The 16,981-nt window shown below is 46.7% G+C and overlaps 1 protein-coding gene across 35 annotated transcripts in view; it reads left to right on the forward strand.

Moving 5' to 3' along the window:
* The window catches only part of EIF4G1 (eukaryotic translation initiation factor 4 gamma 1), a 147,296-nt gene extending 130,708 nt beyond the window's left edge, over window positions 1–16,588 (forward strand). For all 35 annotated transcript variants that reach the window (XM_087872459.1, XM_087872440.1, XM_087872446.1 and 32 more), the window contains 5 exons: window positions 1,508–1,606; window positions 5,736–5,870; window positions 8,524–8,605; window positions 9,637–9,777; window positions 16,113–16,588. In XM_087872459.1, the coding sequence (XP_087728585.1) occupies window positions 1,508–1,606; window positions 5,736–5,870; window positions 8,524–8,605; window positions 9,637–9,777; window positions 16,113–16,294 (639 nt within the window). In that variant the 3' untranslated portion in view covers window positions 16,295–16,588. The remainder of the gene's footprint in view (window positions 1–1,507; window positions 1,607–5,735; window positions 5,871–8,523; window positions 8,606–9,636; window positions 9,778–16,112) is intronic.
* The last annotated feature ends 393 nt before the right edge of the window (window positions 16,589–16,981 follow it).

Raw genomic sequence — 16,981 nt, forward strand, 5'->3', positions numbered from 1 at the left:
TGCATTACGTTCTTAATTAAATTATCTTTCCATTGATTATATATATATATAATTTTATGGTACTACTCCCCCAAAAAAGTGGTGTTATTACCTAGTTTTAGAAAATACACTTTTCCCAAAAGATTTCCACAATTTTGGGCACTACTGTAGAGAAGAGCTGTGAGCTCAGAGCAGGTGGTTTGGTGGGAGTTGATAGCAGGGCCTTCTTGATGGATGATGGACAGGTAGCTCTTGACTTTAGGACCACTATTGGGGTTAGAGCTTTTGTAGACCACCAAGGTGGTGGTTAAATGAATCACAAAGCTGTTAAGCAATTTCAGCTTCCCCCGTTTTGCTTGTTGAAAGCCAGGTGGGAAGGTCACAAATGGTGATCACAGAACCCTGGGATGCTGCAACCATCTTAAATACATGCCGGTTGCCAAGCACCTGAATTTTGATCACATGACTAAAGGATGCTGCAGTGTCATAAGTGGGAGGATTGCTTGCAAGTCGTTTTTTGTGGCACCATTACAGTGTTAAAGATTCACTAAACAAATGATTGTAAGTGAAGAGAAGGACCTGTATTCTACCTGTCCTTCTAGAATTAAGAGAAGAAATCCACTTATGATTGTTTAGACTTTAGCTATACCGTATTTATTTATTCCCCCCCGAAAATAGTGTGAAAATTTGGGTGCGTCTTATACACCAAATGTAGACCCACCCACGAGGCCAAAAATGCGAGGCACGGAGGTGGCGATGGTCTGTGGCAATCCCTGCAGCCTGGAACAGCTGATTGGGGTATTCCGGAAGGCCGATCCACCCGCCAGTCAGCTGCTCGTGCTGAATCAGGCTACAATAATGTGCTGAAGCTGACCTGGCTGTTTGCTATTTGCTGCAAGGATGTGTCAGAGTTTGCAGCAACAGTCACATCCAGAAAGCACAGACAAGTAACTGATTCAGCAGGATTCAATAATTTCTCTTTATATATAATATAACGCATGAAGTAAATATGCAATACCAAAAGCAGGTTTTCCAACGTGGTAGTAAATAAAAAGCAAAACACAAGCAGAGGAGAGGAGTTTCAATTTTAGTTTCAGAGCAGCATGCAGCTTACATACAGAACAATTGAGCTAAACCACACCCAGGCTCCTTGCTGTCTCCTTGTTGCTCACACAGCAAATACTGTTTCAGTTTCCAAACAGCCCTCCACTCTCTCACACACTGACAGGACGCTAGCCAGATGAATACCGATGGATGCTGGTAGGCAGAGGCAGAATTTTTTTTTCTTATTTTCCTCCCCAAAAACTAAGGTGCGTCTTATTCTCGAAAAAATACAGATAGATGCTGTTTTGTGTCTGTGCCCCAAACACCTGACACAAATTCACAGCATCCGAGGGTCATGAATATTGGGTGTAAAGCGATGGTGTCTCTTTCAGTGTGGGCTTCGTGACAAAGCAGGGGGGGACGGCTGTCCTTTCGGTGAGGCTGTATGCAAAATGGTGCGAAGATTGTCTCTCTTCCTCTGTAGAGCCACAAGAAGGCAGGAACATTATGGAGAGAAGGTGGACTGAGTTGGAAAGAGTTTCTGCCGGAGAACCAGGATATCAATAAGTTCATCACAGAGCAGGTAAGGAGAAAGGGCTGGGTAGTAAGATTGGTGATAGTATCCAAATGGAAGAAAATTAAGATTAAAACTCTGCCTTCTGCTTCCTCATTCCTCACCTGAAATAGGATAAAATTCAGCACTTTTTTTCCCCATAGGATGCTTATGGGTCTCTGACAAGGGAGAGAGAAACACTTTCCAACATTTGTGAAAACCAGCATTATTATTATTTTGTTGTTGTTAGTTGCGAAGTCGTGTCCGACCCATCGCGACCCCATGGACAACGTTCCTCCAGGCCTTCCTGTCCTCTACCATCCTCTGGAGTCCATTTAAGCTCACCCCGACTGCTTCAGTGACTCCATCCAGCCACCTCGTTCTCTGTCGTCCCCTTCTTCTTTTGCCCTCCATCGTTCCCAGCATTAGGCTCTTCTCCAGGGAGTCCTTCCTTAGGTGGCCAAAGTATTTGAGTTTCCTCTTCAGGATCTGGCCTTCTAAAGAGCAGTCAGGGTTGATCTCCTCTAGGACTGACCGGTTGGATCACCTTGCGATCTTTGGCGTTCAGCCTTCCTTATGGGTTTTTTTTTTTTTTAGTGTGGTAGTAGCAATAACAATAACATTTATATATACTGCTCCATAATGCCTTACAGCATCTCTGAGCAAAGTCAGCGCATTGCCCTCAACAGTCTGGGGTCCTCATTTTACCAACTTCGGAAGGATGGAAGGCTGAGTCAACCTTGAGCCCAACAGGATCGGACTCTACGCTGTGGGCAGAGTTTGCCTGGAATTTGCCCCTTCAACCACTCTGCCACCAGGAGTCCTAGCATTAGCTAAAGTGTTGGATCAGAGGAGAGAGAGGAAGAGGGAGTGCATTATGGTTTAGAGCAGGGGTCTCCAACCTTGGCAACTTTAAGCCTGGAGGACTTCAACTCCCAGCAAAGCTGGCTGGGGAATTCTAGGAGTTGAAGTCCTCCAGGCTTAAAGTTGCCAAAGTTGGAGACCCCTGGTTTGAGCAGTGTTTCTAAAAACTTTGCTGGCTAGGGAATTCTGGGAGTTATTTTTTTTAAAAAAATTTTATTTTTAAATTTATATACCACCCTTCTCCCTGAGGACTCAGGGCGGTGTACAGCCAGAATTAAAAAACATGAAATACAAATATTAAAAACAATTAAAATATATATAAATTTGGCCCAAAATTAAAAATACAAACCAATTAAAACATTTAAAATTTCTTCTTAAGCCAGCCCGGCTTGCTGGAAAAAGTGGGTTTTAAGGGCACGGCGGAAGGCACTAAGGTCTTGGATTCTCCTTATCTCTGGGGGCAGCTGATTCCAGAGGGTAGGTGCCCCCACAGAGAAGGCCCTCCCCCTGGGAGTCACCAGCCTACATTGATTGGCTGATGGCACCCTGAGGAAGCCCTCTCTGTGGGAGCGCACGGGACGATGGGAGGTCGTTGGTAGCAGTAGGCGGTCTCGAAGATAGCTAGGCCCTATGCCATGGAGCGCTTTAAAGGTGATAACCAACACCTTGAAGCGCACCCGGAAGACTACTGGGAGCCAGTGCAGCTCGCGCAGGAGCGGTGTGACATGGGAGCGCCATGTTGCTCCCATCACTACCCGCGCTGCTGCATTCTGGACCAGTTGGAGCCTCTGGGTGCTCTTCAAGGGGAGCCCCATGTAGAGAGCGTTGCAGTAGTCAAGGCGAGAGGTGATGAGGGCGTGAGTGACTGTGCACAGGGAATCCCGATCAAGAAAGGGCTGCAACTGGCGAATCAGGCGAACCTGACAAAAGGTCCCCCTGGTTACAGCCGTCAGATGTTCCTCCAAGGACAGCTGCATATCCAGGAGGACTCCCAGATTGCGAGCCCTTTCTGTGGGGGCCAAAGACTCGCCCCCAGTAGTCAGTGATGGAGTCAACTGACTATATCGGGATGCCGGGAGCCACAGCCACTCAGTCTTGGAAGGGTTGAGCTTGAGCCTGTTCCTCCCCATCCAGTTGAAGTCCACACATCTTCAGGTGGCCAAGGTTGAGAAACCCTGGTTTAAAGGGCTTTAATTTCAGCCTCATTCATATTTCAGGCTATGCCCAGAAAGATTTTTATTCTTTAGAATCTTTCCCACTCTTTTGAACTCTTCCTTGGCGATCTATGACATTCTGGGCTAAGAATGCTTCACTCGTTGCCAGATCAACGCCATCTTCTCACCTGTATGAAACACCGTGTATTTTCTCTCAACTTTTCCTCCCCACCCACCCTCTTTTTAAAAAAATAAAAAAAATAAAATTGCAAGCTGGTGTGGCTTTGCACCATTTGTTCTCTCTCTCAGCCCAGTCTGCATCCTAGGATGATTTATCATATGAGAAAACAGGAAGAGGGCACACCATGTACGGCATATTTTATTATATTTATTATCGAACAAGAGGCGGGGTATAAATCTCAGCCTAATGCAGCAATTGTGAGGTTCTGGGCACATTTTTTTTCACTTGCCGCGTGCAACAGCTCCTCTCTGCAAGCTAACCTGGCTTCTGGGTGCGATTCAGGGTGGTGGCTGCCCTTTTAGAAATCCCTGCACGGCATTGAGCCAGGTTGGTTGCAGGACTGCCTATCTGCAATTGTTTCTACCAGCTCGGGCAGAGTCCACACGCTTGGGGCACCGTCGATTAAGCAGTGTCACCTGGCAGGTCCCAGGAGAGATGCCTCCTCTGCTGTCGCGCATTCCCTCTGGAAAAAAGCCCTTCCCTTTGCTCTGTTCGCTTTCTAGAAGGCTTGAAGAACTCAATTCTCTCAGTCCGTGATGGTGAAACTATGGCACGTGTGGCCGAAGTGGCACACGGAGCCATGTCACCTGGCATGCCCAGTGTCGCCCCGTTCCTCTTCCGGGTTTCTGGCGCAGATGCACACGCGATGATCAGCCGGCCTTTGTGCGTGAGGCAGTGCCGGAAACCGGAAGAGCTACTCTTGTGAGCCGGGAATGGGGCTTTCTCGAACTTTGGAATTAGAAGTGTCCAGAAAGGAGGAGGACCAATGGGAAGTGTCCCTTCTGCAGCGTCATTGGTCTCCGGGCAGTCTCCCTTGACTTCACCCACTGGAGGAGAGAGTTCTGTGCAGAGAAGAAGCCCAAGTTGATTATTCAGGCCAAGATCCCCCCTTTCTCTGCTTCTCTCTCTCCCTCTGTCTCCCTCCCTCCCTTCCTCTCTGTCCCTCCCTCCCTCCCTCCCTCCCTCCCTCCCTCCCTCTCTCTCTCTCTCTCTCTCTGTCTGTCTTCTCCCCCCTCTCTTTCTGTCCCTGTTTCTCTCTCTCTCTCTGTCTGTCTCTTCTCCCACTCTCGCTTTCTCTCTTCCTCCCCCTCTCTCCCCCCTCCCTCATTTTGTCCCTCTGTTTCTCTCTCTCTCTCTCTCTTTCTTTCTGTCTCTTCTCCCTCCCTCCCTCCCTCCCTCCAGAACAGTCTCTCCTTCAGGTGAAGTTCGAAAGGACTCTGCCCAGAGACCGATGACGCTCAAGCAGGGAGAATTCTCATTGGTGCTGCCCCTCATTCTGGCCCCTCCCATCTCAAAAGTCTGAGATAAACACTTCCTCCCCCCAATGCAGAACTGCGCATTCCTCCTCTGGGGCTGGAAGCATTTGGCGGGACACCCATGCACGTGAGCATGTGTGCCGTGAGAATGCAGGCTGCCAGCTGATCAGCGCGTGCCATGCGCTGGAAACCGGAAGTACCTTATTCAGTGCACAGATGGCCCCTGGGCAACTTCTCTTTCTGGTCGCGGCACTGATGAGCGCGCCCTCGCATGTGAAGTGTTCCCTTTTCAGCACTTAGTGCTGCGTGCGCGTGTTTGCCGCACAAAACAAACCCAAGAAGGGGGGCTCCCCCTCAACAGACCCCTAATGCCTATGAAAAGTGCCTTTTCAAGAGGCAACTGGACTTCCTGGTTTTTCTTTGAAGACGTTTCACTTCTCATCCAAGAAGCTTCTTCAAGCTCTGACTGGATGAGAAGCGAAACGTCTTCAAAAAAAAACCAGGAAGTCCAGTTGCCTCTTGGAAAAAAAAAGCATCTTTGGGACAACTGTGACCTGGATGACTGAGAAGCTCCCTAGACATCCAATTTTGCCTGTCCCCTGTTATCCTAACCAGATCTGCTCCCCGTTTGTTTCTATTTCCAGAAAGTCGAATACACCATGGGCGATAGTTCGGATGCTCCTAGTCGGAAGGAGCTCACCTCTGAAGAACTCTGCAGACAGCTAGATAAGCTATTAAAAGAAAATGCCAATAACCAAAGAATATATGATTGGATTGAGGTGAGGAATCCTTTGAAAGGCTGCGGCAGCAGCTTTTAGTAGGCTTTATTGCTATTATCCGTTTCATGTTTCCTATTTCCTTCTCCTATTAGTATCTTATGATTTGTCACTTGTTTGCATCTTACGATTAATGACTGTAACCATGATTGTGATCTATGAGCCATCACTCCTGTTTGTGTGTACATTGAGAGCTTATGCACCGGAGACAATCCACACTTAGCCAATAAAGAATTCTATTTTTCCATGGGGGGAGGCAGAGTGGGAAGGATGGGCAGAATCAGCTACAGGTAGTCCCTGACTTACAACCATTTGGGTACTGACCATTCAAAGTTACGACGTCATTGAAAAGGGTGACTTTTTCACACTTATGACCGTTGCAGCCTCCCCCTGGTAGTCACGTGATCAAAATTCAGGCGACTGGTTCATATTTATGACCATTGTGGGGGTCATATGATCACTGTTTGTAATTGTTCTGACCTAGGCTTCACAAAAGCACGAAGCAGACTCCTTCTCCGGACAAAACCCCTTTTTATTAAGCTAATGTGAATTCTTCTCATTCACATCCAGCAAAGTCCCGGCAAACAGTCTTTCCAGGGTGAATTTACAACCACAGACTTTATCAACCTTGGAGAACTGCTGGGCCAATATCTTCCAAACGCAATGCTGTACAAGAAAAGACTTGGCAAGGAATCTCTTGAGAGTCAGGAACAGATCTTCACACTAATGAAATGAACTAATTGTCTCCTGCAAATTCCCTTCCACTTTCGCTCCTCTTTATTCCCTATGGGAGGGGCCATTCACCGTCCACCTGTGGCTTTACTCCTGAGTCGGCCCTTGTTCCTTAACTGTTCCCTTCTGGCAGCTCGGCGCATACGCACATCGGGAACAGGCTCCAGCTGTTCTTCAACCCTACTTATCTCCGACTCCGAAGGAAGCTGATAACTGTCAGATGGCCCTGGCCCCTTCTCTGCCTTTGGTGCAGAGCCCTCATCAGAGCCTTCCCCAGACTCCAGGACTGGCCCATGTTCCTCCCCAATCTCCTCACTGCCCGAGTCTGCCGCCAGCTTCACTGGTGGGTCACAACAGTAAATCTTCCCATCTAGCTTCCAATAAGCTTAAGTCAATTGGGGAAAGCCAGATTCACATAACGACTTACATAGTTCATTTAACAACCGCAGTGATTCTCTTTAACAACAGCGGCAAAAAAAGAGCGTAAAATGGGGCAAAACCCACTGGACAACTCTCTTAAATGGCAACCAAAATTTTTGGCCTCCATTGTGGCCGTAAGTCGAGGACTCCCTGTAATCTCTTTCTGCTCTGCCTGGAAATTTAAATTAACCAGAATGTAGGAAAAGAGACGGATCTTTCCTGTAGAAGGGACTAACTTAAGTGAGTGGTTCACAGTTCCTCGAGGCAATATTGTTTTCGCCCCGATGTAGGTGTTGGCCACTGCGGTAGCTGGTTAACGTTGACTTTTGCCAGAAGGGGTGAGAGTCCTTGGGCAGTTGATGACAATTTTTGAGAAATTGCCCTTCAATAGTGGTGGGATGCTGCTGGTTTAACAACCGGTTCATTGAGCGTCTGCTTTGTGTGTGCATGTAAGGCGGTTGCGCGCAGCGCTGAAAATGGAGCGTTTAGAAGCTTAGCTGCTTACCTTCCAAGTCAGCAACATAGAACAGCGATTGGGGGGGGGGGAAATCAGCTGTGCTGCGCGATTGAGATGAGCTACAAAGCAGGAAATAAAGGACAGGATAGAGCTGGGGCAGATGGGTGGGGCCAACTGATCATCGGAGCTACCGTTTTGCCCAAACCGGCTGAATACCGTCTCTGGGAAGGAGTGGTTTCCCATGAATCAGCCCTGCAGGGTGCAGTGTTAGCCTAGTTCAAAAAAACCAGCAGCCTCTGCGCATAGGATGGAAGCGGTTGAACAGACAATCAATGTATTGTATTCTTAGGCCACTTTATCTCACTGTATTGTATTCCTAGATCAGCGTATCTCAATCTTGGCAACCTTTAAGACATGTGGACTTCAACTCCCAGAATTCTATGCTAGGCTGTCTGGGGAATTCTGGGAACTGAAGTCCACACTTCTTAAAAGTGGCCAAGGTTGAGAAACACTGCCTTAGGCACTTCTGCTATTTTGCTGAGAGAGAGCACGGCAGTCTTCCTTGTTCCTTCCTTCCGTTTAAGAACTGACCCGGCTGTAACACGACACTTTGCAGGTAGTCCTCAACGTATGACTATAACTAAGCCTACCATTTCTGTCGCTAAGTGAAACATTCGTTAAGCGAGTTTTGCCCCATTTTACACCCTTTCTTGCCACCGTTGTTAAGTGAATCACTGCAGTTGTTAGATTAGTAACCCAGTTGTTAATTGAATCTGATTTCCTCTGCTTGTCAGAAGATTGCAAAACGGGATGACATGACCCTGGGACACTGCAACCGTCATAAATACGAGTCGGTTCGGTTGCCGAGCATCTGAATTTTGATCGTGTCTCCATGGGGATGCTGGCATGGTCATAACTGAAAAAAACTCACTTTTTTCAGTGCCGTTTTAACTTTCGAACGATCCCTAAATGAACTGTTGTAAATTGAGGACTTTACCTGTATTTTCTGACCACTAATTTTGAGCATTGTTTTTCCTCTCCTGCCAGGTAAACCTGAGTGAACAGCAGGTCTCCTCCATTATGTTTATCAGGGCCCTGATGATGTCAGTGTGCCATTCTGCCGTAGTCTGTAAGCCTTTACTGTTATCAAAGGGCAGGTGGGGTGGATTGGGGGGCTTTGGAGGAGGCACATATTTTGGGGATCCCATGCAGCAAAATTGGTTAAAGTTGCTCTCAGCTGAGAAGAGCAGTCCCCTATCAGTCCCTCAGGAGCATTTCCTAGTTGTCTGGACCCCCTCAGTATGGGTTGGGCTCAGGGGTGAAATGCTACCGGTCCCAGCCGGTTCGCCCGAATCGTTAGTAAAAAAAAAAAATACATAAAAAAAAGATTCTAACAATCAGCTGTGACACACGATCGTCGGAATCTTTTTTTTTTTACTTTTTTAAAGCATTTTTTACTATCTATTCTCCCAAACCGATAATAAAAAAAATGCTTTTAAAAAGTTAAAAAGAAAAAAAAGAAAAGAAAAAAAAAGGTTCCACAGCTTGGGCACAGCTGATTGTCACACCTGATCGTCGGACCTTTTTTTTTAGTTAAATGCCTTAAAAAAGTAAAAAAAAAAAAAGTTGGCCATGCCCACCCAGTCACATGACCCCCCCTCCCCCCAAGCCACACCCACAGAACCGGTAGGGAAAATTTTTGAATTTCACCACTGGTTGGGCTACAGAGCACAGCTGGTGGTGTTGCTAGGACCCCTAAGGTGGCAGGCCAGAGACCTGGAAGGCAAACTTGGAGACTGCAGAATTCCAGTCTTCATCATTGGCCTGTTCAGCTGGCTGGAACCAGAGCTGTATATCTCCGCCTTAAGGAGAAATGTCTATGGAAATTCTCAATCATCCAGGTGATGGTTTTTCCCAAAGATGCTTTTTCAAAAGACAACTGGACTTTTTTTTATTTTTTTTCTTCGAAAACGTTTCTCGTTCAAGAGGAATGTTGAGGAATGAGACCCCCTGACCCTCCCAGGATCCTATTAGAAGCCGAGGGAGGGCCATGGGGGGAAGAGGGTTGTGAATGTTGCTAGCATCATCCTTGGGGCTAGGCGGAAAACTGTCCGCTGTCCATTTGTTCAGCTGACCTCTCCTTTTCTTCCTCTGCTACAGTCGAGAATCCTTACCGGATGGACAATCTTGTGATTAAGAGCCGAGGCAAGCTGCTGCAGAAATACTTGAGCGATGAAGATAAGGAGCTCCAGGCCCTTTATGCTTTACAAGCCCTAGTGGTGAAGCTGGACCAGCCAGCAAGTAAGTCTCCTCTCCGTTCCACAAAATGATCCCAACAGGGAGGGAGGGAGGGAGAGGGGAAGGACATGAAGTCAGTGGCATGAATTCCGCCTCCAGAAATGTAGAAACCGAGTAGAACTCATCCTGAATAGCAAACCATGTGACTCTGCTACCATGTTTCCCCGAAAATAAGACTGGGTCTTATATTAATTTTTGCTCCAAAAGACACAGTAGGGTTTATTTTCCAGTTAGGGCTTATTTTCGGGGAAATACGGTACTAAATGTGTTTGTCTGGCTGACAATCTTAACTGAGGCTTATTTTTGGGGTAGGGCTTATATTACAAGCATCCTGAAAAAAATCATACTAGGGCTTATTTTCCAGTCAACTCTTATTTTCAGAGAAAGCTGTACTCACTCGGCATGCTTGTTTCTGTCTTGTGAGAATTGGACTTTGAATCGTAAATGTCAGGTGTCTATGGAGATTCACAATCATCCAGGTCATGGTTGTCCCAAAGGTGCTTTTCCCAAAAAGGCAACTGGACTTTCTTGGCATTTCTTTTTTCTTTGAAAATATTTAGCTTCTCATCCAAGAAGCTTCTTCAGTTCTGAACTGAAGAAGTTTTTGGATGAGAAGCTAAACCCGTGATGGCGAACCTATGGCACACGGAGCCATATCTGTGGGCACGCAAGCGTTGCCCTAGCTCAGCTCCACTGCACCTCCAGCCACCTGATTTTTGGGCCTTCCGGGCCCACCGGATGTCGGGAAACGGGCCATTTCCGGCCTCCGGGGGGAGGGGGGAGGCTGTTTTCGCCCTCCCCAGACTCCAAGAAGGCCCCTGGAGCCTGGGGAGGGCGAAAAACAGGCCTTCCCCAGGCAAAAAGGTTAGCCATTACTGAGCTAAACGTTTTCAAAGAAGCCCAAAAAAACCCAAACCCCAATTGCCTTTTGGGAAAAGCAGCTCCGGAACTAAAGGACAGGTCAGGTCAAAATAAAATTCTGAGCAGCCTAATGCCCTTATGATCTGGCCACCTTTTTTGGATATGTTGTACAGCTGGTCCTTGACTTAAGACCACAGTTGAGTCCAACATTTCTGTTTCTAATTGAGACAGCTGTTAAGTGAGTTTTGCCTCACTTTACGACCTTTCTTACCACAGCTGTTCACTGAATCACTGCAGTTACTGAGCTAGTAATAGGGTTGTTCAGTGAATCTGGCTTCCTCATTGACTTTGCTTGTCAGGAGGTCACAAACCTGTCCTTGGGACACAGCAAAGGTCATAAATCTGAACCCGTTGCCAAGCATTTTAACTTCAGATCCCATGATCACGGGGAATCCTGCGAAAGTCGTAAGTGTGAAAAAACAGTCATAAGTCATTTTTTTCCCAGTGCCATTGTAACTTCAAACGATCCCTAAATGAACTGTTGTAAGTCAAGGATTACTTGACCTTTACTAAAAGCCAGTAGATCTCTGAAATCATTAGTTGCTAAGATGAAGAGGAAACAGAAGGAAAAAAAATTATCCCAAGGCTTCAGCAGTGGACTTTTCAAAACCATTAAGCCAGCGTGCCTTTCAAAAACGCTCCGTTTCCACTTTCGTTTTTTTCCTAAACCCCATCCTCCTTAGACAAGCTGGTTAGCAAATGAGGACACTGAAGCAGAACAGAAAGCATCAGAAGGAGGGATAAATTGCTTCAGATACCTTAGGAACCAGCTGCGCTCTTCCACTTGATCATGTATTCAGATAGCAGGATTTTGATATTTTTGGTAACGAGACACATGTGCCTGATTATAATGGAAGGGGGAAATTACAGACATTGAGAAACATCCTTTGATCAGCGTGACAGAAAGTAGTCTTGAAATGATCAGGCCTTAAGGCTGAATTTTGAAGATGTTCTTGGCAGATGGTTTGCAAAAAAAAAAGATAGGAAGATTAGAAAATATATATATATTCAAACTTCACTGACTTGATTATCATTGGGTATTAAAGGCTGGCCTTTTTTCTTCCTCCTGCATTTTGCATTTTGATGAGGTTAAAATAATAACAGGTTGTCCTCGATTTAGCCACAACTGAGCCCATAATTTCTGTTGCTGAACAAGAAAGTTAAAAGTGCCTTTGGCCGCTTTTTGGGACCGCTCGTGCCACAGTCATGAAGTGAATCACTGCAGTTCTTAACGTTAGTGACACAATTGTTAAGGGAATCTGGCTTCCCCGTCGATTTTGTGAGAACTGGGACTCTGCATGTTCTGTCCCCGTCCCACACACGCACCCCCACAGACGACCCGGAGTTAATAAGCCACACGACAAAGTCTTTGAAGATAAAGCTGGCAGCAACCCAGTGGCTAGCTGCCAATTCAGACTTTACTCACACAAAACAAAGATTAGACTGCAAGCATTCCGATAAAGCAGGCAAAGTTTCAGCAATACAAGGATTAGTCCAAATGCAGTCCGAGAAGGCAGGCAGAAGTCCAGTAACGCAAAGATCATGGATTATTTTTAGTTTTTGCTCGTCACAAACTGAACCGGCCACCACACCCACATTTATACCCTGGGGTGTGATCCAGTGACTCAGCTAATCTCTGGCACGCCTTCCCCTCTGCTGCACACACTTCTCCCTGCGCCGCTGTCGAGGATCCAGGCAGCACTTAACTCCTTCATCGCTGTCCACCTGTGGCTGCGGGGACGTGCTTGGCTCTGGGCCTATCTCTTGGCCTTCGGTGTCCTCCAGAGGCATTGCCAGAGAGGAGAGTCCTGGAGAGGGAGGCCTTGCCAACTCCTCTCCCTCACTCTCAGAGTCTGCATCTGTCGATAGCCCAGGCTCAGGCAATGGAGCCACAACACTGCAACTGTCATAAATATAAGTCAGTTGTTAAGCATCTGAATTTTGACCGCGTGACCCCGGGGATGCTGCAATGGTCGTAAGCGTGGAAAATGGTCATAAGTCACTCCTTTCGGTACCGTTGTAACTGTTGTAAGTCAAGGAGAACTGTATTTCTCTGGGAATGGAGTGCTGAATGATAAGTGCTAACAATGTTGACTGTCACTGTTTTCCTAGCAAGCAAGCTACAAAACTCACAAACACCACAAATTCCCATTGGGCCTCTTACTTCTGATCAACATCAGGTGTGCATTACCTGAGTGCCAGGTTTATATGACGTCCTCCAAAGCCTTGGAAGGACAGCCCTCAAAAGTGGCCATTGCACAGTTAATTTCTATTTCTGTTTCTCAAATGTTCACACACTGCCAGCTTCCAAATCCTTAAAAGGGGTTTGCAAAGAAAAAACAAAAAGAAGTTTGCCTAGAACATTAACGAAACATTCAGTTAAAACCACCAGCAATTTATAGCCTGCTCAGCAAAGAGGTTTCTCAGGCCTTTTGCAATGCTATCAAGGTAGTTAAAATAGCAATAGCCCTTAGACTTACATACCGCTTCACAGTGCTTTACAATCTTCTCTTAAGCGGTTTACAGAATCAGCCTATTACCCAGGGGTGAAATGTTCCCAGTTCGGACCGGATCGCCCGATCTGGTAGCGATGGTGGCGGGTGGTTCGGAGAACCGGTAGCAAAAATCCCTGCGCGCACACCCCCCCCATGCCCAGCTGAGCCGCATGATGATCAGAGGCTGTTTTTTTTTACTTTTAAAAGCATTTTTTCTACAACCTCTTCAGCCGAAGAGGTTGTAGAAAAAAAAAATGCCTTTAAAAGCCTCTGGCGATCCCAGCTGAGTTGCCTGATCGTCAGAGGCTTCTAAAAGCATTTTGTTCTGCAACCTCTTAAAAGTTGTAGAAAAAAAGCTTTTAAAAGTTAAAAAAAAAAAAAGTTGGCCACGTCCACCCAGTCACATTACCCACCACCACCACCAAGCCACGCCTACAGAACCGGTAGTAAAAAATTTAAATTTCACCGCTGCTATTACCCCCCAATAATCTGGATCCTCAGTTTACCAACCTCGGAAGGATGGAAGGCCGAGTCAACCTTGAGCCGATCAAGATTGAACTGCTGGCAGTCGGCAGAATTAGCCTGCAATACTGTATTCTAACCACTGCGCCACCAAGGCTCTTTTAGAATACATCAAATGGATTTTTTTTTTCATCCTGCCATTTGAAATCCAGCCACCCTGCTTGGTTCGGAGACCTGAGAAATATTGCAGGCAAACTTCATTGCCAACCTTTCATAATGTGGCCATCTCCCAGATGTGTCGAGACTCTTTAACTTGGAAACCTCTCTGCCTTTTACATCTGGCATCCTGGGAGTTGTAGTCCAAATTTATTCAGAGGGCGCCATGTTGGGGGAAGGCCAGGGTGTCTTACCTTTCTCCAATGAGGAAGGAAACTGGGCTTGGATGGTTAGGCTCACAACTGGAAGCATTTTAATAAAAAACCTGTTTCCTTGTGGCTGAAGTTTTTGTTGTTGTTAGTTGCAAAGTCGTGTCCGACCCATCGTGACCCCATGGACAACGTTCCTCCAGGCCTTCCTGTCCTCTACCATCCCCTGGAGTCCATTGAAGCTCACGCTGACGGCTTCAGTGACTCCATCCAGCCACCTCCTTCTCTGTCGTCCCCTTCTTCTTTTGCCCTCCGTCTTTCCCAGCATTAGGCTCTTACCCAGGGAGTCCTTCCTTCTCATTAGGTGGCCAAAGTATTTAATAATAATAACTTGATTGTCATTGTACGTGTATACACAGTATACCCATATAACAAAATTCACTGAACACCCAAAGACCAGGTCCAACACACATAACAATCCCCAAACACACTCCCACCCACCACAATTCCCCACCCCTAAACCACCCAAACATCCACACAACAGACCAAGTAATACTGTCCAACAGCTCACTGATGGCGGCCCTTTATTTCATCGTTGAGTGCAATTATAGCTCTGGGATAAAAACTATTCAGAAAACGTGTGGTCCGAGTTTTAATTGTTCTGGTATCTTCTGCCAGAAGGCAATAGTCCAAAAAGATTGTAAGCAGGATGGGAAGAGCCTCTGAGAATGTTGTGCAACTTCCTCAAACAGCGAGATTCGAAGATGTCGTCCAGGGCTGGTAGTTGGAGCCTGATGATATTCTGGGCATTTGAGTTTCATGTTCAGGATCAGGCCTTCTAAAGAGCAGTCAGGGTTGATCTCCTCTAGGACTGACCTGTTCGTTCGCCTTGCAGTCCAAGGGACTCGCAGGAGTCTTCTCCTTTTACCTGTTACCTTTTACTGCTATAAAAGGACAAATTTTACTACGGGTAGCCCTTGACTTTCAACCATCTGTTTAGTGGCTGTCGGAAGTTACAACAGCACTGGAAAGTGACCTATGATCATTTTTCACGCTTACAACCGTTGTAGCTTCCCCAGGGTCATGTGATCAAAATTCAGAAACTTGGCAACTGGCATGTATTTCTGACAGTTGCAATGTCCCCGGTGCCATGCAAATAACTTTTGCGACCTTCTGACAAGCAAAGTCAATGGGGAAGCCAGGTTCACTTAACAACCAGGTTACAGATAGTCCTCGGCTTACGACAGTTCATTTTGGAAGTTACAACGGCACTGAAAAAAAGTGACTTGTTATGACCGTTTTTCACACTTAACGACCGTTGCAGCATGCCCCGTGGTCTTACGGTCAAAATTCGGATGCTTGGCAACTGATTCGCATTTATGACGATTGCAGCGTCCCAGAGTTATGTGATCCCCTTTTGTGACCTTCTGACAAAGTCAGTGGGGAAACCAAATTCACTTTTAGCAACCATGCTATCCATTTTAACACTTGCAGTGATTCACTTAACAAATGTTTCAAAATGGAGCGAAACTCACTTAACAAATGTCTCAGTGACATAAATTTGGGGATCTGTTGTGGTTGTACATCGAGGACTACCTGTACTAACATGAACAAGAGCCTTGGTGGCGCAGCAGACTAAAGCACTGTTAAGTAACACCAGCTGTCTGCAATTACTGCAAGTTCAAATCTCACCAGGCTCAAGGTTGACTCAGCCTTTTCCATCCTTTCGAGGTAGGTAAAATGAGGACCCGGATTGTGGGGGCAATAAGCTGACTTTGTATAAAAAAAGAACACCGCTTGGGGGGGGGAGGGGGCGAAAGCCCTACTAAGCAGGTATATACAAAAGTATGAAGGCTATTGCTTAACGCATTGTAAGCCGCCCTGAGTCTCCGGAGAAGGGCGGCATATAAATTGAACCAATAAATAAATAAATAAACTGCCGTGATTCGCTTAACAACGGTGGTAAAATTGGGCAAAAAGTCACTTAGCCACAGAAACGTTGGGCTCAACTGTGGTCGTCAGCCGAGGGCTACCGGTATCGAGGCTTAGCGGGCAAAGGTCCTCACAAGCTGACCTCTCCTCTCCTTCCTTCCAGACCTCCTTCGAATGTTCTTCGATGCCTTGTACGACGAGGACGTCATTAAAGAGGACGCCTTCTACAAGTGGGAGTCGAGCAAGGACCCAGCCGAGCAGCAAGGGAAAGGTGTCGCCCTCAAGTCGGTCACAGCCTTTTACACTTGGTTGCGTGAAGCTGAGGACGAATCCGACAACAATTGAGCAGCCCACAAGAGGGGAGGGCGGCGGGGGGCAGACCGAACCTGCCCTGCTGCTCTGGCCCCTCCTCGGAGCCTGGACTCCCTTGGGCGATGGCGTGGGAAACGAGACGCGGGGCTGACCTCTGCCAACTTTTCTCCTGCCTGCCCTCATAAGACTTATTTTTTTTTTCTTTCCCTTTTTTTTTTCTTTCTTTTCTTTTTTTTTTTGGTTGGGATTTTTTTTTCTCCTTTTTTTTTTTCGTTTTAACAGCCTGTATTGGTTTGTGTCTGACGATAATAAATTGATGCTCAAGGAGGTAGGTTTGCTGTGGGCACTCCGCTCAGCCCCCCCCCTCCTGGGCGCGCGCCCGGGTGCCTGAATGATTTTCATGAGCGGGGGGCCCCCTAATTCTGGTGCAAAAGCACCCTGAAACACATGTCTTTGATGGAAAGGGGGTGGGCAGCCAACCCAATGCCTATGCTCCTGCCATCTCTCTCTCTCTCTCTCCCACTCTCTCTCTCTCCTCTCCTCTCCTCTCTTCCCCCACTCCACCCTTCCCTCCCTCCCCCTCCCCACTTTATGGCTGAAATATAGAGATTATATAAATATATATATAAAATATAAATATAGACTTATTAAATCTTTTTGAGGTTGGAGAATAGAACTCTTTAAACTGTCCACACAAACGGCTCTTTCCCCCCCCCTGAT

Source organism: Pantherophis guttatus, chromosome 6, assembly GCF_059756535.1.
Source record: "Pantherophis guttatus breed Tessera chromosome 6, ASM5975653v1, whole genome shotgun sequence".
Lineage (NCBI taxonomy): Eukaryota > Metazoa > Chordata > Lepidosauria > Squamata > Colubridae > Pantherophis > Pantherophis guttatus.